Genomic DNA, 19,328 nt, shown 5'->3' with positions numbered 1-19,328 from the left:
GCTGGGGGCGATGGGGTGGGTATAGGGGGACTATAGGGGGGTTATACGGGCCGGGGGGGGGGCTACAGGGGGCTGGGGAGGGTGCGATGCTCCGTGTGAGGGGGGTGACACGACTATAGTGGGTTGGAGTCAAGTCTATAGGGGGCTGGGGAGGTCTGGGGGGGCTACAGGGACCTATAGGGAGTTGGGGAGGCTATAGGAGATCTATAGAGAGCGTATAGTGGGGCAGCTATAGGGGTATGTGGGTGGGCAGTCAGCGATGTCCATAGGGAGCTGTCAGGGATGCCCATGGGGGCTATAGGGGTCCATGGGAGGGTGTCAGGGATGTCCATGGGGGTCTATAGGGATCCATAGGGGGTGTCAGGGATGTCCATAGGGGGCTATAGGGGTCCATGGGGGGGTGTCAGGGATGCCCATGGGGGGGCTATAGGGGTCCATGGGGGGGTGTCAGGGATGCCCATGGGGGGCTACGGAGGGGGCGTGGCCTCGCTGAGGGGGCGTGGCCAGTCCCGCGGCCCCTCCCGCCGCCATCGCCGCGGAGCCGCCACCCGCCGCCGCCGCGCGCCGCGGCCGGAACCGGCGCGAACCGGCCCGAACCGGAACCGGAACCGGCGCGAACCGGGCGGCCCCGCCGGACCCTCCCGCCGCGATGGGGGCCGGGGGGGGCCGGGGGGGCCGCTGCTGCCGCCGCCCCCCCCCCGCAGCGCGGCGGGGCCCGGGGCTGAGCACCGCGGGGCCGCGGGTTCGAGACCGGGGCTGCGGGGCTGGGCCGGGCCCGCCATGGGCTGCAACATGTGCGTGGTGCAGAAACCGGAGGAGCAGCACCGGGTGATGCTGCAGGTACGGCGGGGACACACCGCGGTGTGGGGCTGTGCGTAACGGGGGCTACGGGGGGTGTGGGGATGGGTAACAGGGGCTATAGGGGGTCTGGGGACGGGGACCGAGCAGTATAGGGCCAGGTAACGGGGCCATAGGGCCAGGTAAGGGGGCTATAGAGGTGTTGGGGAGGGCTATAGGGCCAGGTAAGGGGGCTGTAGGGGTGCTGGGGCGGGGTATAGGGCCAGGTACGGGGGCTATAGGGTGTGGGTCACAGGTCTATGGGGCGTGGGGACAGGTAACGGTGGGTATAGGGACAGGTAATGCAGCCGTTGGGTGTGGGGATGGGAGATGAGGGCCATAGGGACAGGTAAGGGGTGTGGAGAGACACATATGGGCGCTGTAGGGGTGGGTAAGGGGGCTATAGGGTGTTGGGGGGGTCTATAGGGACAGATAATGGGGGCTGTAGGGGTGGGGGGGACACACAGCCGGAGCTATAGGGTTGTAGGGACAGATAATGGTGCTATAGGGGGGATGTAGGGACAGATAATGGGGCTGGAGGGGGGCACATAATGGGGTCTATGGGGCAGGGGGCGGGGTTGTGGGGCCGGGGGGGGTCCTGCCACACCCATGGGGGGGGTCTCCCCCATCCTCCGGCCCCGCCCACCTCCCGCCGGTTTCCATGGCAACCGTTGCGGGCGAGAAGCAGACAATGGCGGGAGGGGGGGCGGCAGCCTCCGGGGGGGGAAGGGGGGGGGAGCGGCGATGGGGGGTCTGGGGGTGCCCACGGGGGGGTTTGGGGGCTCTATGGGGAGTGTCGTGCCCTGATCCCCCCCCCCGTGCCCCCCCCTCCCCAGGTGAGCGGGAAGGAGGGGCCGCGGCGGGAGCCGGCCCGGGGGGGTCCCCGGGGGGGGAAGGAGCCGCTGGTGCTGCACGTGCTGCGCCGCAGCCCCCGGGGCCGCCCCCCCCCCACCGCAGGAGCCCCCCCCTGGGGGGGGCCGGGACCTCCCCCCCCTCCCGGCCCCACCGCGGGGCTGGTGGACAGCGGGACCCAGACGGACATCAGCTTCGGGGGGGCTGAGCCGTGAGTGCCCTCCCCCCCCCATGCATCCCCCCCATGGGGGCATCACACCCATGGGGACCCCCATTGAGGCCACAATGGGCCCCACCCCTATACAGGGACCCCCCCATGGACCCGTCTCTAGGAGCATCACCCCATAGGGACACCCTGGGGACCCCCCTATCCCTATAGAGTCATGTAGAACACCCCCAGACCCCCTTATGCCCCCCCGGACTCCCTTATGACCCCCCCCCGGACCCATCTATGGGGGTATCTCACCTATAGGGCCCCTCCTCGACCCCCTGGGGACCACCGTGGCCCCCCCATCCCTGTACAGGGCCATGTAGACCACCCCCAGACCCCTTTATGACCCCCCCCGGACCCATCTATGGGGGCATCTCACCCATAGGGCCCCTCCTGGACCCCCCCAACCCATTGAGTACCGTCATAGAGGCTTCCCCACCCCATAGACCCCCCAGGCCCCTTGGGGACCCCCTTGGGGACCCCCTTGGAGCCCCCCCCCCAAAGACCCTCTCGAAGTCCCCCCTCTGGGTACCCCCAAGCATCCCCTCCCCCCTTATCCACGTCTTTTTACCCCCCCTACAATGTCCCTTAGAGCCCTTCCAGACCCCCCCCACCCCTAAGAGACCCTTTGGGGCCCCCCATAATGCTTCTCCCCCCCCCAGCCCCCCGCTCCCCCATGACTATTTCGACCCCACGGACCTGGGGGACCCCGAGCGCCCCGAGGAGCTGGAGTATGAGGTGAGACCCCGGCCCCTGGGGGGGGCAGTTCCTGGGTCTGCTTTAGGGGGGCTCTGGGATATTGGGGACCCCCCTCCGACCATGGTCCCTATAGGAGGTGGAGCTGTACAAGGCGAGTCACCGGGACAAGCTGGGCCTCACCGTCTGCTACCGCACCGATGGGGAGGAGGACGCCGGCATCTACGTGGGGGAGGTATTTGGGGGGGGGTCCCCATTGTACCTTGGGGGGGGAGGGGGGGCTGGAGTACCTCAATAGGGGTCCCAAGGGAGGAGCCTCATGGGGTAATTGGGGTCAATGGGGTTGGGGGGGAGAGTTTTGGGGAGGGGGGGAGCACTGAGGGTGCTGACCCCCCCCATGAGTGTGTCCCCCCCCCCGAAGGTGAACCCCAACAGCATCGCGGCCAAGGACGGGCGCATCCGTGAGGGCGACCGCATCATCCAGGTGGGGTTTGGGGGGGACCCTACACCCTTTAGGGTGCCCGGGGGGGGCATCAGCCCCATTGATCGTTATAACACCCACCCACCCCCCCCCCCAGATTAACGGGGTGGAGGTGCAGGACCGGGAGGAGGCCGTGGCCTTCCTGACCCAGGAGCAGCAAACCAACATCTCCCTCCTGCTCGCCCGCCCTGAGAGCCAGGTACGGCCTTGGGGGGGTGGTCCATGGCGGGGGGTCCCTATGGGGTGTCCGTGGGGGGTGCTGAGCCCCGGTCCCGCAGCGCTGGAAGGACAGTGACCGCGAGGATTTCCTCGATGACTTCGGCTCCGATGAGGACGGGGACGTGCGGCAGCGCCGGCCCTGGAGCCCCCCGGGGCAGGTACCGAGGCTGGGGGGGTGCGGGGTGGGTTCTATGGGGGCAGCACAGGGGATGTGGGGTGGGTATTAAAGGGGGAGGGGGTTTGGGGTGAGGGGGGAGGAGTGTCTTGGGGGGGCAGAGAGAGAGCTGGGGGGGTTGAGGGGGTATTAAGGCGGGGGGAACAGGCATATAATTGGGCTGGGAACATGGAGTCTGGGGGGTCAGTGGGGATGTTAAGGGGATATGGATGGCTCGGGGGGGGGGGGGGCAGATGGTGGGTGCGGACGGGCTCGGGGGGTCCGGGGTGGCAATGGGGGGGGGGGGCCGGTGGCACCGGTGACACCCCCCCCCCGCAGCCCCCCAGCCCCGCCACCCCCTGCCCGCGGGGGGCGGAGCCGGACAGCGGCGTGGGGCGCACGGACGAGAGCACCCGCAACGAGGAGAGCTCCGAGCACGACCCGCGGGGCGAGGAGGGCGACGGGACCCCCCCGCGGCCGGCACCGCGCCGCCCCCCCCCGGCCCGGCCGGGACCGGGACCCGCACCCGGACCTGCACCCGCAGCCGGGGGCAGCCCCCGGGGCCGCGCCGGGCCCGCGGGAAGACCCGGCGCTGGCTCCGGATCGGGGCTGAGCCCCGGGGGAAGACCCGGCTCCGGATCGAGCTCAGGGTCCGGAGCGGGCCGCGGGTCCGGCGGAAGAGCCGGAGCTGGATCCGGACCCGGGTTATTGCCCGTAGTCAGAGCAGGGTCCGCGGCAAGACCCGGTGCGGGCTGCGCGGCGGTGGCGGCGCCGCCCGGAGCGGGGCTCTCGGCCGGGGGGGCGCGGGGGGCGGCTTCCCCCGGAGGCTCCCCCGTAGCGGGGCCGCTGGGCCCGGCCGAGCTGCGGCGGTACCGGCAGCTGCGGGGCCGGCGGGGCGCGGCGGGGCCGGGGGGCGGCGCGGAGCTGGCGCTGCTCGGGGAGGAGCTGCGGCTGCTGGAGCTGCGGTGCCGGCAGCTGCTGCGGGCGCAGGCGGCGGAGCGGCTGCGGGAGCGCGGCCTCGCCGACATCTCGGAGGCGCCGGAGCGGGACAGCACCAGCGCCTACAACACGGGCGAGAGCTGCCGCAGCTCCCCGCCGCCGCGGGGCTGGGCGGGCGCCGGGGCCGGGGCCGGTGCAGCCCGCGGCGCGGGCCCGCGGGGGAAGCGGCCGGGCCGCGATCGGCTGCTCAAAGCCCGCGCCATTAAGATCCTGGAGGAACGCGGCGGCTCCACCACCGACGACGACGCCCGCAGCGAGCTGAAGACGGGCCGGTACTGGAGCCGCGAGCAGCGCAAGCAGCACCTGGCCCGGGCGCGGGAGCAGCGGCGGCGGCGGGAGCTGCTGCTGCAGGGCCGGGCGGAGCCGCCGCTGCCGGGAGCGGGAGCCCCGGAGCCGCCCCCCCCGGGCGCAGCCGCCCGGCGCGGGCCCCGCAAGCGGAGCCGCCGCATCCTCGATAACTGGGTGACGATCCAGGAGATGCTGGCGCGGAGCGAGGGCGGGCGCGGGGGGGGGGAACCCGCTGCTCTCGGTCACCACCGTGTGAAACGGGGGCTCCCCCCTCCCTTTAACACCCCCCCACCAGAAACCGGGGTGCGGGAGGGGACCTCCCCTCCCATTGTGCTGGGGGGACCCCGCAGCTCTTGGGGGGCTGATGGTGCTACAGCGGGAAACCGCCTCCCCCCCCCCCGCAATCCCCTCATCTCATTACATGGGGGGGGTCTCGTCCTCCCCGACCCCCCCCCAAGCACAAAGGGGGCAGAGCGCCCCTTCCCCCCATCATTGTCTGTGAATGTGAAGTTTTGGGTTTTTATAGTTTTTTTTAATAGGCCCCCCCACGGTGACACCTTCTCCCCTCCATTCCCCCCCCCCCCCCCAAACTTGAGGTGCTCCCCCCCCCCGTGTCCTGCCCCACCCCCACTCTCTGTCTGTACAGCCCCGGGGGGGGGAGGGGCCGCGTTGGGAATAAAGCAGAGCCTCGTTTTTACTCATTTCACCCCAATTGTCCAGCCTCGTCTATGCGGGTCACCCCCAAACCCCTCCCCACCCCCCCCAAAAACCAGACCAATGCAGAGGGGGAGGGGCCCCATAGACCTTTATTTGTGCCGGGACCCCCCAAAAACACCCCCCCCAGGTCCTCCAGAGTGCTGGAGGTGTCCTCCCGCCCGCCAGGGGGCGCTCTGGCAGGTGGGGACTTGCACCCAAAGAGCCCCCTCCCTGGCCGTGAGGCCGCCCCCTGGCGGTGCTCGGTGCTGGGAGGTCCCATGGGGGGGGTTTCAGGGGGTCCCACGGGGGGTGTTTTGGGGTGCGGGGGGGGGGGGGCTCAGGCCGCGTGCAGCGCCCGCCAGCGGTCCAGGGGCCCCCTGCACGGGACATACTTGACGCCGCAGCCGTCGGGGATGAGCCGCTTCTGCGCCACCATCTCCTCGAAGGCGTCAGCGTTGAACTTGGTGAAGCCCCACTTCTTGGAGATGTGGATCTGGGGGGGGGGGGGAAGAGTCGGGGGGGGGGGTCAGGGGCACCCCAGAACCCGCCCCCCCCCCCCCCCCCAGCAGCACCTCGGCGTCAGGGGCACCCCAAACCCCCCCCTTCACCCCATGAGATGTGCCCCTAAGCCCCCCTCCCCGCTTGTTTGGGGGGCACATGGGTCCCCCCGTCTAGTGTGTGACCCCTCCACTGGGAGGGGTGATGGGGGACACCCTATAGGGGACACCCATGGTATGGGGAACATCCCATGGGCACCATCATAGGGTAGGGGGGGATACCCCATGGGAAAGACCATGGGACACCCCATGGAGAACCCCCTGCTGTGGGGCACATCCTATGGGGGACACCCCACCCTCTCCTCACCACCTGTCACCCCCTAAGTCTCCCTGGCTGAAGAGCAGCAGCTGTTGGGGTGACACAGAGCCCCCCCCATCCCCCCCACATTGGGGACCCCCCCCGGTACCTTCTGGCGCCCCGGGAACTTGAACTTGGCGCGGCGCAGCGCCTCCACCACGTGCTCCTTGTTCTGCGCCTTGGTGCGGATGGACATGATGACCTGCCCGATGTGCACCCGCGCCACCGTCCCCTGCGGCTTCCCGAAGGCGCCGCGCATCCCCGTCTGCAGCCTGCCGCGGGGGGGGCACAGAGAGTGTGAGCGGGGGGGGACACCCCCCCCAGCACCCCAACCCCGGGGAGGGAGGGGAAGGGCTGTGCCCCCGGCCCCTTGGAGCACCCCACTGAGGGGGGCGCAGTGGGGCGCCCTACACAGCCGGGGGGGTGCTGTGCGCAGCCAGTGCACGCCGGGACCCCACTGTGGGGGGGGGCCACGGCCGGCTTAATTAGCTGCAGGGACACCCCCAGATCCTGGGGGGGGGGAACCTTATTTGCAACCCAGCCAATGGGGGTTGCACCCCAAAGCACACCCCAGGGAAACCACCCTGACCCTAGAGACACCCCAACATTGGGGGCAGGATAGGATATATGGGGGAGGCCCTTCAGAGAACACCCCCCAAATGGCCTCAGCGGGGCCTCCCTGGAGCCAGTGGGAGCTCAACGGGGGGGGGGGTGTCTGGTTTTGGACCCCCAACCCCAGTCTCAGTGCACCCAGCCCCATCTGCAGCTGGGATTTGCCATCCCCCCCCCCAGTTCTGGGACCCCCCCCATACACTTTGGTCCCCCCCTGGTTTTGGGGGTGTGTGTGTTGGGTTCTGGGGGGAGGGTTGGGTTCCGAGGGGGGGTTGGGTTCTGAGGGGGGGAGGTGGTGGTTCTGGGGGGGTGTTGGGTTCCGGGGGGGGGGGTCACCCCAACCTGTCCGCCCCAGCACACGAGAGCATCTTGTTGATGCGGATGACGTGGAAGGGGTGCAGGCGCACGCGGATGTGGAACCCGTCCTTCCCGCAGCTCTTCACCATGTACTTGTTGGCGCAGATCCGGGCGGCCTCCAGCGCTGCGGGGGGGGGGGGCGATAAAACAACGCGGGGGGGGGGGTCACCCTATAGGCTCACCCCACAGATCCCCCCCCCCTCGCCCCACACTCACCCTCGGAGCTGAGCTGCTCGTACTCATCCGACACCATGTGCCCGCAGAGGGGGAACTCGTCCACCTTCGCCTTCTTGCGGCCCAGGTCGAAGATGCGGATCTTGGGGTCTATGGGAGGGAAATGGGGGGGGGATCAATATGGGGGGGCCGCCCCAGGAGCGGGGTTTTGGGGGGGTGGGGGGGGCCGGGGACTCACCGGGGACCCCGCGGCAGAAGCGGGACTTGGGGTACGGTTTGTTCTTGCAGTACCTGTAACTGTGGGGGGGGTGTTAGCGAAGGGGGGGGACACCCCAGACACACCCCCCATCCACCCCCCCCCAAAATGCAGTGACGTCACCCCCGCCGCGCTGACGTCACGCGCCTCACCATCGCGCCGGGCGGCGGCCCATGGCGGCGGCTCCGGGACCTGCGGGAGAGAACGGGGAGGGTTGAAGCGGGGGGGGGGTGGAGGAAGCGGCGGGACCCGCATCCCCCCCCGCCATAGACCCCTCCCGCCTCCATGGACCCCCCCGGCCCGGCGCGGAGCTCACCTCGCCCAGCTCCAAAGAGAACGCGGCGGCGCCTGCGCACGGCTTTTATAGTGTCCCCGCCCCCCGGCTTCCGGGCACGCCCCCGCCGCCGCACGGCACTTCCGGCGGCGCGCTGGGCGAGCCGGGAGGACCCGCTCGATGGCCGGGGAGCACCGGGGGGGTCCTAGGGGGGCTATAGGGGGCTATAGGGGGTTACAGGGGGCTATAGGGGGCTATAGGGTGTATGGGGGGGCACGGGGGGGGCAGTTCACAGGCCAATGGGAGAGCGCGGCCCGACGAGAGATGGGCGCATGCGCGGGGGGGGAGGGGGGAGGTGCCGGAGGTGCGGCAGCTGATTGGACGGCGCCTGCAACGTCACGCGGTGCATTTGCATAAGCCTATATATGTGGGGGGGGGGCGCGCACCCCCCTGAGACACCCCCTCCCGGGGCTCCCCGTTGGGCTCCGCTGCCGGGACCCCCCCCAGGTGTCTGCTTCAGCCCCACATGTAGGGAGCGACCCCCCCACGAGTGGGGGACCCACAATGCACCTGGGGTCGACCCCCCCCATGTAGACCCCCCATATAGCCCCCATACATCCTTACATACGTCCCTCCCACTGCCCCCCGTATCGCCTCCCCCCCATATAAGTCCCTCCCATTCCCCCCCCATCCAGCCCTCCCCCATAGCCCCCCCCATCCAGCTCCCTCATCCTCCCCCATATAGGGCCCCCCAATCCACCCTCATACACATCCCTCCCACTGCCCCCCATATAGACCCCCCATATAAGTCCCTCCCATCCAGCTCCCCCATATAGCCCCCCCATCCATCCTCATATATGTGTCCATATACCCCCCCCATATAGGCCCTCGCCATCCACTCTCATATACATCCCTTCCACTGCCCCCCATACAGACACCGCCATATAAGTCCTTCCCAGCCTCCCCCCATCTCCCCCATACAGGCCCCCCATCCATCCTCATATATGTGTCCATATAGCCCCCCCCATCCAGTTCCCTCATTCTCCCCCATATAGGGCCCCCCCAATCTACCCTCATCCCTCCCACTGCCCCCCATATAGACCCCCCCCATAGTCCCTCCCATCACCTCCCATCCATCTCCCCCATCCAGCCCCCCTGTCCATCCTCCTATATGTGTCCATATAGCCCCCCCATACAGGCCCCCCCCATCCACCCTCATATACATCCCTCCCACTGCCCCCCATATAGACACCCCCATATAAGTCCTTCCCACACTCCCCCCATCTCCCCCATATAGCCCCCCCCATCCAGCTCCCTCATCCTCCCCCATATAGGGCCCCTCAATCTACCCTCATACACATCCCTCCCACTGCCCCCCATATAGACCCCCCATATAGCCCCCCCCACCCATCCTCATATACGTGCCCTCCCCCCCCCATACGTGTCCCTCCCATCCCCCCCCCCCAGAGGTAGCCCCCATACTGGGTCCCCTATATAGCCCCCCCATGTCCCCATCCCCCCATCAGAGGCGGCTGAAGCAGAACGAGTTTATTGGGGGGGAGGGGGGGGGAGGGGCCCCCCCGCGGCTGGTACAAAATTCCAATAAAATAAGAAAAAAAAAAACCACAAAGGGGGGGGAGGGGCGGGGGGGAGGGGCCAAAATGGCGGCGGAGGGGGGAGGGGGGAGGGGAAGTGGCGGGGGGGGTGGGAGAGGTGGGGGGCGGCAGTGGTGGGGCCCAAAGCGGGACCCTGGGGTGGGGGTGGGGGGCAGAGTGGGAGGGGGTCCCCAAAGCGGGGGGGTCCCAAAGGGGGGAGGGTGGTGTCATTGAAGTGGGGGGAGGGGCCCAAAGTGGGGTTCAGTCCCCAAAGTGGGGCTTGGGGGTCATCAAAGTGGGGCTGGATGTCCCCAAGTGGGGCGATGTCACCCCGAAGTGGGGCTGGGTGTCCTCATAGTGGGTCTCGGTCACCCCAAGGTAGGTTGAGTCCCCCTGAAGTGGGTCTGGATCACCCCAAAGTGGGTCTGTGGGTCTCCAAAGTGGGTCTGGGTGACCCCAAAGTGTGGCTGTGGGTCCCCATAGTGTGGCTGTGGGTCCCATAGCGAGTTGAAGTCCCCCCATAGCAGGTCTGTGGGTCCCCAAACTGGGTTGAGTCCCCCCGAAGTGGGTCTGTGGGTCCCCCCAAAGTGTGGCTGTGGGTCCCATAGTGGGTCTGTGGGTCCCATAGTGAGTTGAAGTCCCCCCATAGCGGGTTTGGGTGTCCCCAAAGCGCCATTTGGGTGTCCCCAGACTGGGTCGAGTCCCCCCAAGAACGGATCTGGGGGTCCCCGTAGCGGGTCTGGGGGTGCCCTAGCGGGGCTGGGGGTGGCCGTGGGGGGGTGCGGGCCCCCCCTCAGGGCACGGTGACGCGGAAGGGGCTGTTGGGGACGTGCTGGTCGCCCCACTTGATGACCAGGAGGTGGTCCCCGCGCTCCCGCAGGATGTAGCTCACGTTGTAGAGCTGGTTCCCCAAGTGCTTCACCACGATCTCCTCGCAGGGGCAGCGCGGGCCCTGCACCCCCACCAGCAGCATGTTGTTCCCTATGGGGGGGGGGGGAAATGGGGGGGTCAATAGTGGGGGGATACACCCCAAAAATGGGGGGTTTTTACCCCCATCAAAGCATAAATGTGGTGGGAGGAGAGGGGCACAAGTGGCGCCATGCAGGAACCAAACAGGAGCTGAGACACCCCCCCCAAAGAAGACTCAACCCCCCCCTCCCCCCCAAAACCAGGCCCCCAAAATAGCCCCCCCAAAAGGAGGGCCCAGGGGTACCACTCATCGGGGGTTCCTGCAGTGGTATCACCCATTGGGAGGGTCATCGTGGGGGGACCTACAATGGTATCACCCATGGGGGGGTGCCGGGGGGGTCCCTGGGGGGGGGTATGACCCATAGGGGGATCCCGGGTGGGGTATGATCCATGGGGTGGGGTCCCGGGGGGGTCCCTGGGCGTGGTATGACCCATAGGGGGGGTCCCTGGGGGGGGTATGACCCATGGGGGGGGGTCCCTGGCAGGGGTATGACTCATAGGGGGGTCCCTGGGAGGGTCCCTGGGGGGGGTATGACCCATAGGGGGGGTCCCTGGGGGGGGGTATGACCCATGGGGGGGGGTCCCTGGCAGGGGTATGACCCATAGGGGGATCCCTGGAGGGGTTCCTGGGTGGGGTATGACACATGGGGGGGTCCCGGGGGGGTCTCTGGGCGAGTATGACCCATGGGGGGGTTCCTGGGGTTGGTCCCTGGGGGGGGGTATGACCCATGGGGGGTCCCAGAGGGGTCCCTGGGGGAGTATGACCCATAGGGGGGTCCCTGGGGGTGTTCCTGGGCAGGGTATGACCCATGGGGCGTCCCGGGGGGGTCACTGGGGGGGTATGACCCACGGGGGGAGTCCCGGGGGGGGGTATAACCCATGGGGGGTCCCGGGGGGGTCCCCGGGGGGGTTATGGCCCATAGGGGGGTCCGGGGGTGTCCCTTGGGGGATATGACCCACGGGGGGAGTCCCGGGGGGGGGTATAACCCATGGGGGGTCCCGGGGGGGTCCCCGGGGGGGTTATGGCCCATAGGGGGGTCCGGGGGTGTCCCTTGGGGGATATGACCCACGGGGGGTGTCCCTGGGGGGGGTATGACCCATGGGGGGTCCCGGGGGGGCCCGCACCGGCGCGGCTGCAGTCCAGGGTGAAGCTGTTCTTCTGCCCCACGAAGGCCTTGCTGAGCCCCAGCCCTTTGGCCACCACGCGCCCGGCGTCCGAGCCCGGGGGGGGGCCTCCGGGGGGCGCCCCCCCCGCGCCTGCTGCCGCTGCGCCCCCCCCGCCGGCGTCCACCAGCACCGAGGAGCTCTCGCGGAGGCTGTGGCTGCTCACGAGGCGCGGGCCTGGGGGGGCAGCGCCCGTCAGTGCACCCCGGTGTGAACAGTGCACCCCAAAACTGACCCAAACTGACCCCATGCACCCCAAAACACCCCAAAACTGACCCCAAACTGACCCCATGCACCCCAAAACTGGCCCAAACCTGACCCCATGCACCCCAAAACTGACCCAAACTGACCCAAAACACCCCAAAACTGACCCCAAACTGACCCCATGCACCCCAAAACTGACCCAAACTGACCCAAAACACCCCAAAACTGACCCCAAACTGACCCCATGCACCCCAAAACTGACCCAAACTGACCCAAAACACCCCCAAACTGACCCCAAACTGACCCCATGCACCCCAAAACTGACCCCAAACGGACCCCATGCACCCCAATAGTGATCAATGCACCCCAATGGTGACCCAAAACACCCCAAAACTGACCCAAAACTGACCCCATGCACCCCAAAACTGACCCCAAAATGACCTAAAACACCCCAAAACTGACCCAAAACTGATCCAATGCACCCCAATACTGATCAATGCACCCCAATAGTGGTCAATACACCCCAATGGTGACCCAAAACACCCCCAAACTGACCCAAAACTGACCCCAAACACTCCAAAACTGACCCCAAACTGACCTAAAACACCCCAAAACTGACCCAAAACTGACCCAGTACTCCCCAATACTGATCAATGCACCCCAATAGTGGTCAATACACCCCAATGGTGACCCAAAACACCCCAAAACTGACTCAAAACTGATCCAAAACACCCCAAGAGTGGTCAATGCACTCCAACACTGACCCAAAGCACCCCCAAAACTCACCCAAAATTGATCCAATGCACCCCAACACTGGTCAGTGCACCCCAACAGTGGTCACCGCACCCCAACACTGCCCAAACACCCCAAAACCTGCCCCAAAACCTGCCCCTGGCACCCCAAACCCCACTCCAATTGCCCCCCCCCAGGCCTGGTGCCCCCCGTTACCGGTGATCTTGGCCTTGAAGGGGCTGCCCACGATGTGGTGGGGGCCCCCAAACTTGATGGCGATGAGGTAGCTGCCGGGGGCCATGGGGGTGTAGGACACGCGGTAGCCCTCGGCGCACTCCCGGCACTCCATCTTCACCTTGGACGGGCCGTCGATGGTGACGGCCAGAGCCCCGGGGCCCGCCTTGGACGTGTTCACCACGAACTCTGCCGGGGAGCCTGGGGGGGCACCGAAACACAGTGAGGGACCCCCAAAACCAGCCCCAAGCCAGCCCAAAACCAGCCCAAACCCAGCCTGAAACAGCCCAAAACAGCCCAAACCCAGCCCAAAACCAGAGCCCCGGAGCCTTCCTTGGATGAGTTCACCACGAACTCTGACGGGGAGCCTGGGGGGGGCCCCGAAATACAGTGAGAGACTCCCAAAACCAGCCCCAAGCCAGCCCAAACCAGCCTGATCAGCCCCAAAACAACCCCAAAACACAGTGAGATACCCCAAAACTAGCCCAAAACAGCCCCAAATCGGCCCAAAACAGCCCCAAAAGCCCCAAAACAGCCCCCAAACTGCACTGAGACACCCCAAAACCACACAGAGGCCCTAAGGTCCCCTACAACCCCATAGAGACCCCCCTGGCTCCATGAGGTCCACTATGACCCCATAGAATCCCCCCAGCCCCATAGAACTCCATGGAGACTCAACTTCAGGAGCTCCACTACGACACCACAGACCCCCTCCAGCTCCCCCCCAAACCCATAGCGATGCCCCAGATCTCCATAGAGACCCCCGCAGACCCACATAGACCCCCCACGACCCACAGACCCCCCCAAACCCCAAAGAACCCCATAGAGCCCCATAGAACCCCACAGCGCCCCCCCTGGTCCGTACCTGTAGTGCCACCCTCCAGGCCTGCCCCATAGGCTGACATGAGCCCGGCTCCCCAGCCGGCTCCCCCGAACCCCATAGAACCCCCATAGAACCCCCATAGAGCCCCCCATGACCCCACAGAGCTCCATAGAACCCCACAGACATGAGCCGCAGACCCCCCCAACCCCCAAAGAACCCCATAGAGCCCCATAGAGCTCCATAGAGCCCCATAGAGCCGCCTGGAACCCCACAGCGCCCCCCCGCGGTCCGTACCTGTAGTGCCGCCCTCCAGGCCCGGCCCATAGGCCGACACGAGCCCCGGGTCCCCGGCCTGCCCCGGCTCCCCAACGCGCACCTTGAAGGGGCTCCCGGGGATGTGCGACCCCTCGAACTTGACGTCGATGGAATAGACCCCGTTCTCCCGCGGGATGAACCGCACCGCGTACTTGTCTGGGGGGGCAACGGGGGGCAAGGGGGTCAGGGGACCCCCAGAGACACCAGTGAACCCCCAGAGACACCAGTGAACCCCCATAGACACCAATGAACCCCCAGAGACACCAGTGAACCCCCATAGACACCAATGAACCCCATAGACACTGATGAACCCGCAGGATGAACTGCACCGCATACTTGTCTGGGGGGGAGCAATGGGGTCAGGGGGGGTCCGGACCCACAGAGACACCAGTGAACCCCCATAGACATCAGTGAACCCCCACAGACATCAGTGAACCCACAGGATGAACCTGCAGGATGAACCGCACAGTGCGCTTGTCTGGGGGGCAATGGAGGGGTCAATGGGGTCAAAAGGGGTCCGGACCCCCACAGACATCAATGAACCCCCATAGACACCCCTGAACCCCCACAGACATCAATGAACCCCCATAGACACCCCTGAACTCCCACAGACATCAATGAACCCGCGGGATGAACCACACCGCATACTTGGCTGGGGGGGGACACCGGGGTCAGGGGGGTCCGGACCCCCATAGATGTCAATGAACCCCCATAGACACCCCTGACCCCACAGGGACCCCCAAAACCCCACGGTGGCCCCATACACACCATGAGGACCCCCAACCCGCCCCCCCCAGGGGCCATCTGACCCTCTCTGGGCCCCCCCAAAGCCTACAATGACACCCCCACCCAAGACCTACATTGTAAGACATGAGGGTCTATGGGACACCCCTAAGCCTCTCCCTCCCCAGCACCCCCAAACATAGGGGGGGGCCCTGAAGGGTCACCCTCCCACAACTCCCCTTCACTGCAACCCCCCGGGACCCCCAAGCCAAGCCTATAGGGCTTGAGGGAGCCCCTGAAGTGTGGGGGGGGCCAAAATCCTCCCTCCAGCCCCACAGGGGCGCTACCCCCCCGCCATGCGCCAGAAGTGGTTCAGCCCAAGCGCCCGTAGGGGAGGGCACAGGGGTTTGGGCGGGCGCACAGCGGGCTTTGGGGGGGGGAGCAGCAGGTTTGGGGGGGCACAGCGGGGCTCGGGGGGGGCACAGGAGGTTGGGGGGGCACGCGGAGGTTCGGGGGGGCCCCCCCTCACCTTCGGTGACCTCGGTGATGTGACACTCCTCCAGGGCCCCCGAGGGACTGTGCACTTTGGCGTCCAGCGCCCCCTTGGCCCCGTTGAGGCTCACGGCGAAGGAGGCGGGTTGGTGAACCTTGAGCCCCGATTCCTGGGGGGGGCAGAGACCATCAGCGGGGGGGGGGGGCACCCCCAAACCGGGGGGGGCACCCCCAAATGAGGAGGAGGGGATAGAACCCGGCATTGCCCCCCCCTCCCAGCACCAAATCCTGGTTTAAGGGGGTGTAAAACCCCCCCAAAGGATGTGGGGGGAGATGCACCCCAAAATCTGGGGGGGGAAAACCCCAAATTAGCTCCCCCAGGGGGTGACACTCCCAAATCCTCAACCCAAATAACTGGGGGGGGGATGGACACCCCCAAATCCTCACCCCAAATAATTGTGGGGAGGATGGACACCCCCAAATCCTCACCCCAAATAACCCAGGGGGGGATGGACACCCCCAAATCCTTACCTCATATAAGTTATGGGGGGACTCACCCCGGTTTTGGGGTGCCCCAAAGTTTGGGGGTGTCGGGACCCCTCCCTGTACCCCACTTACCTTATGGGGCTGGAAGGTTTAGCGGGAGCGAGTGGGGGACCCCGGCCCCGCTTTGGGAGTGCAGGGGGGGTTTTGGGGGGCCGCTCGCTCCCGCTAAGGCCTCCCCAGCCCCAGGGTGACCCCCAAAGTGGGGGGGGGCTGTTAATAGCCTTTAAAAGAGACACGAGAGAAACCCCCGGGGACCCCCCGGTTTGGGGGGGGGGCAGCCTGGCCAGCGCGGGGACCCCAAAACCAGCTACATCCCCCCCGGACCTCACTGAGCCTCTGCTGTCCCCCCAAACCCCACTAAACCCCACTATGGGGCTATGCTGACCCTAAAGACCCCCCAAAACCCCACTAAATCCCCCCTATGCAGCTACACTGTTCCCCTGAGACACCCCAAACCCCCCCTAAAGTCCCTACTAGAGCTGTACTGTCCCCTATAGACACCCCAAAACCCCCCTAAGCCCCCATGTGGCTCCATCGTCCCCCTGAGACCCCCCTAAAGCCCTCTATGTGGTTCCACTATCCCCCTGAGACCCCTCCAAACCCCCCTAAACCCCCTAAACAGCTCCACTGTCCTCCTGAGACCCCCTAAAACCTCTTATGTGTCTCCATTATCCCCCTGAGACCCCCTAAACCCCCCTATTTGGCTCCACTGTCCCCCTGCGACCCCCCTAAACCCCTCTAAGTGGCTCCGCTATCCCCCTGAAACCCCCTAAACCCCCCTATGTGGCTCCATTGTCCCCCTATATCCCCCTAAACCCCTCTACGTGTCTCTATTAACCCCTAAACCCCCTGATGCGGCCCCATTATCCCACTGAGACCCCCTTAAACCTCTCCAAACCCCTCTCTACGGCTCCACTACCCCCCCATACCCCCTGAGACCCCCCCTAAACTCCCCTATACAGCTCCATTGTCCCCCTTAGACGCCCCTAAACTCCTCTGTATGGCTCCACTATCCCCCTAAACCCCTCCATGTGGCTCCACTGACCCCCCTATACCCCTCTATCTGTGCCTGCCCCCCCCGCTCGGCGCTGGCCCTGCAGCCCCCGGCCCGGCCCGGTGCGGGGGGGGGTTTCTCCCGGTGCCTCACCTGAAGGCTAGAAACAGTGAGGCGCCGCGCAGCGTCACACGGCGCCGCCGCCGCCACCACGAACGGGCTCTCGGGGATGTGCTCCTCGTTGAACTTCACCGACACCTCGTAGTCACCTGCGGGGACACGGGGACGTGGCACCGAGCTGGGGGGGGGTCCATAATGTGCCCCTATATGTCCCCTATACAGCGCGCCCCCCCCCATGCAACCCGTTCTCAGCAGCGCCCCCTCGTGTCCGTACCCGGCTCTTGCACCACGTACCTGGCCCCCATGTGTGCCCCTACAGCGCCCCCCCGTGTCCGCACCCGGCTCCTGCACACGACGACGTGGCACCGAGCTGGGGACGGGGGTCCCCAATGTCCCTCTATGTGTCCCCTATACAGCGCCCCCCATTATGTGCCCCTATACAGCCCCCCCACTGTGTCTCTATACAGTCCCCCCATTATGTGCCTCTATCCAGCCCCATTATATGTCCCTATACGGCCCCCTCACTGTGTCTCTACACAGTCCCCCCATTATGTGCCTCTATACACTCCCCCACATTATGTGTCCCTATACAGCGCCCCCATTTCGTGTCTCTCTACAGCGACCCCCGTGTCCGCACCCGGCTCCTGCACACGGGGACGTGCCACCGAGCTGGGGACAGGGGTCCCCAATGTCCCTCTATGCGTCCCCTATACAGCCCCCCCACTGTGTCTCTGTACAGTCCCCTCATTACATGCCTCTATACAGCCCCATTATACGTCCCTATAAGCTCCCCCATTATGTGCCTCTATCCAGTCCCGCCCACTATGTGTCCCTGTACAGCCCCCCCCACTTCGTGTCTCTCTCCAGCGCCCCCCCGTGCCCGTACCCGGCTCCTGCACCACGTAGGAGACGCCGCAGGAGCCGTCCTTGCGGTCCTCGAAGGCGATCTCGGCCTTGCTGGGCCCCTCCACGGCGATGGAGAGGCCGCCGGCGCCCGCCTCCCGCGTCCAGATGCTGAACTCGGCTGGGGGGGGCACAAAGAGGGGGGTCAGGGAGCTCCCAAGGGCTGAGACCCCCCCCCGGCACCCCCAGACCCCCTCCCCCGGCATGGGCAGCACCCCCAGGTGTCACCCAGTGGGAGGGATACGGGGGCAGGTCAGGAGGATGGGAGGGATGGAGGGGGAGCTGCAAGTGGAGCCCCCGCTGGGTTTTAGGGCGCTACAGGTGGATTTGGGGAGCCCCCATAGACTTTGAGGAGCCTCAAATAGGATTTAGGGAACCCCAGAGATTTTGGGGAGCTCCAGAGGGAATTGGGGAGTTGTCCCCCCCCGGGGTTTTGGGGAGCTGCAAATGGAATTAAGGGGTCACTCGCTGGGTTTTGGGGTGTCTGGGTCAGGTTTGGGGTGTGTAGATCAGGTTTAAGGAGTGCAGGTCAGGTTTTGGGGTGTCTGTATCAGGTTCAAGGGGTTCAGGTCAGCTTTAGGGGTGTCTGTGTCACATTGAAGGGGTTCAGGTCAGCTTTAGGGGTGTCCGTGTCACATTGAAGGGGTTCAGGTCAGCTTTAGGGGTGTCCGTGTCACATTTAAGGGGTTCAGCTCAGCTTTTGGGGTGTCCGTGTCACATTTAAGGGGTTCAGGTCAGGTTTAGGGGTGTCTGTATCAGGTTCAAGGGGTTCAGCCCAGCATTCGGGGTGCCTGTGCCGGTGCTGGGGGGTCCCCACTCACCTGGCACCCCCGCCTCGGCGCGCTCCAGTCCGGGTCCCCCGGCTCGCACCTTGTGAGCCCCCCCCTCGCCCAGCGGCCCCACGGTGAACTGGAAGGGGCTGCCGGGCACGTGCTGGCCCCGGTCCTTCACGCTGACCGAGTGCACGCCGGTCTCGGCCGGCACGAACCGGATGCTGTAGGTGCCGCCGTCGCCCTCCAGCGCCTGCGCCGCCACCGCCTGCCCCGACGGGCCCGTCACCACCGCCGACACCTCGTGCTCGCTCAGCTCTGCCGCCACGGGGGGGGTCAGCGGAGCCCAGCGCCCTCCACAGCACCCCCGGGGTGGGGGGGGGCGGGGGGGGGCATTGGGGTCCCTTCCGTGGGGCATTGGGTCACCCTATGGGCCGCTGAGATCCCCTCCCATGGGTCACTGGGGACTCACCGTGGGTTATAGGGGTCTCATTGGGAATGACCATGGGTCATTGAGGTCCCCCCATGGGTCATTGGGGACCCCAAGGGTCATTGGGGTCCCAATATGGGTTATTGGGGACCCACTATGGGTCATTGGGGTCTCCCCATGGGTCATTGGGATCCCCTGTGGGTCATTGGGGCCTCCCCATGGGTCATTGGGATCCCCTGTGGGTCATTGGGGCCTCCCCGTGGGTCATTGGGAATGACCATGGGTCATTGGGGTCCTCCCATGGGTCATTGGGATCCCCTGTGGGTCATTGGGGCCTCCCCGTGGGTCATTGG

At 66.5% G+C, this 19,328-nt stretch overlaps 3 protein-coding genes and 1 non-coding gene across 4 annotated transcripts in view; 1 reads left to right on the top strand and 3 right to left on the bottom strand.

The window, feature by feature from the left end:
* Positions 1 to 457: 457 nt before the first annotated feature.
* PDZD4 (PDZ domain containing 4) lies at positions 458 to 5,079 on the top strand. The gene is given in 9 exon segments (XM_030474283.1): positions 458 to 840; positions 1,674 to 1,900; positions 2,563 to 2,638; positions 2,733 to 2,831; positions 3,018 to 3,080; positions 3,175 to 3,276; positions 3,356 to 3,454; positions 3,790 to 4,934; positions 4,936 to 5,079. Coding segments are annotated over 9 exon segments (2,250 nt in total). The 5' UTR covers positions 458 to 459; the 3' UTR covers positions 4,994 to 5,079.
* A 440-nt stretch (positions 5,080 to 5,519) lies between these two features.
* On the bottom strand, positions 5,520 to 8,067 carry LOC115602856 (60S ribosomal protein L10). Its single transcript, XM_030474287.1, has 7 exons — positions 8,004 to 8,067; positions 7,840 to 7,879; positions 7,670 to 7,728; positions 7,474 to 7,581; positions 7,243 to 7,381; positions 6,398 to 6,560; positions 5,520 to 5,926 (listed from the first exon to the last, which is right to left on the bottom strand). Exons 2-7 carry the CDS (start codon positions 7,860 to 7,862, stop codon positions 5,771 to 5,773), a joined length of 648 nt encoding a protein of 215 aa, XP_030330147.1. The 5' UTR covers positions 7,863 to 7,879; positions 8,004 to 8,067; the 3' UTR covers positions 5,520 to 5,770.
* On the bottom strand, positions 6,641 to 6,783 carry LOC115602880. The gene has a single exon (XR_003989725.1). It is a non-coding gene; the product is annotated as a small nucleolar RNA SNORA70 (small nucleolar RNA).
* Positions 8,068 to 9,494: 1,427 nt separating the features above from the next.
* LOC115602832 (filamin-A-like) overlaps positions 9,495 to 19,328 on the bottom strand; it is an 11,589-nt gene continuing 1,755 nt past the window's right edge. The window contains exons 4-11 of the mRNA XM_030474260.1: positions 18,597 to 18,972; positions 17,759 to 17,896; positions 16,906 to 17,021; positions 15,250 to 15,382; positions 13,977 to 14,153; positions 12,842 to 13,060; positions 11,651 to 11,866; positions 9,495 to 10,537 (exon numbers count right to left, since the gene is read on the bottom strand). Of these exons, the coding sequence (XP_030330120.1) occupies positions 10,350 to 10,537; positions 11,651 to 11,866; positions 12,842 to 13,060; positions 13,977 to 14,153; positions 15,250 to 15,382; positions 16,906 to 17,021; positions 17,759 to 17,896; positions 18,597 to 18,972 (1,563 nt within the window). The 3' untranslated portion in view covers positions 9,495 to 10,349. The remainder of the gene's footprint in view (positions 10,538 to 11,650; positions 11,867 to 12,841; positions 13,061 to 13,976; positions 14,154 to 15,249; positions 15,383 to 16,905; positions 17,022 to 17,758; positions 17,897 to 18,596; positions 18,973 to 19,328) is intronic.

This window comes from Strigops habroptila, unplaced genomic scaffold (genome assembly GCF_004027225.2).
Source record: "Strigops habroptila isolate Jane unplaced genomic scaffold, bStrHab1.2.pri NW_022045577.1_ctg1, whole genome shotgun sequence".
Lineage (NCBI taxonomy): Eukaryota > Metazoa > Chordata > Aves > Psittaciformes > Psittacidae > Strigops > Strigops habroptila.
Note: the sequence above shows the minus strand (reverse complement) of the source record. Positions and strands in the feature narration are given on the sequence as shown.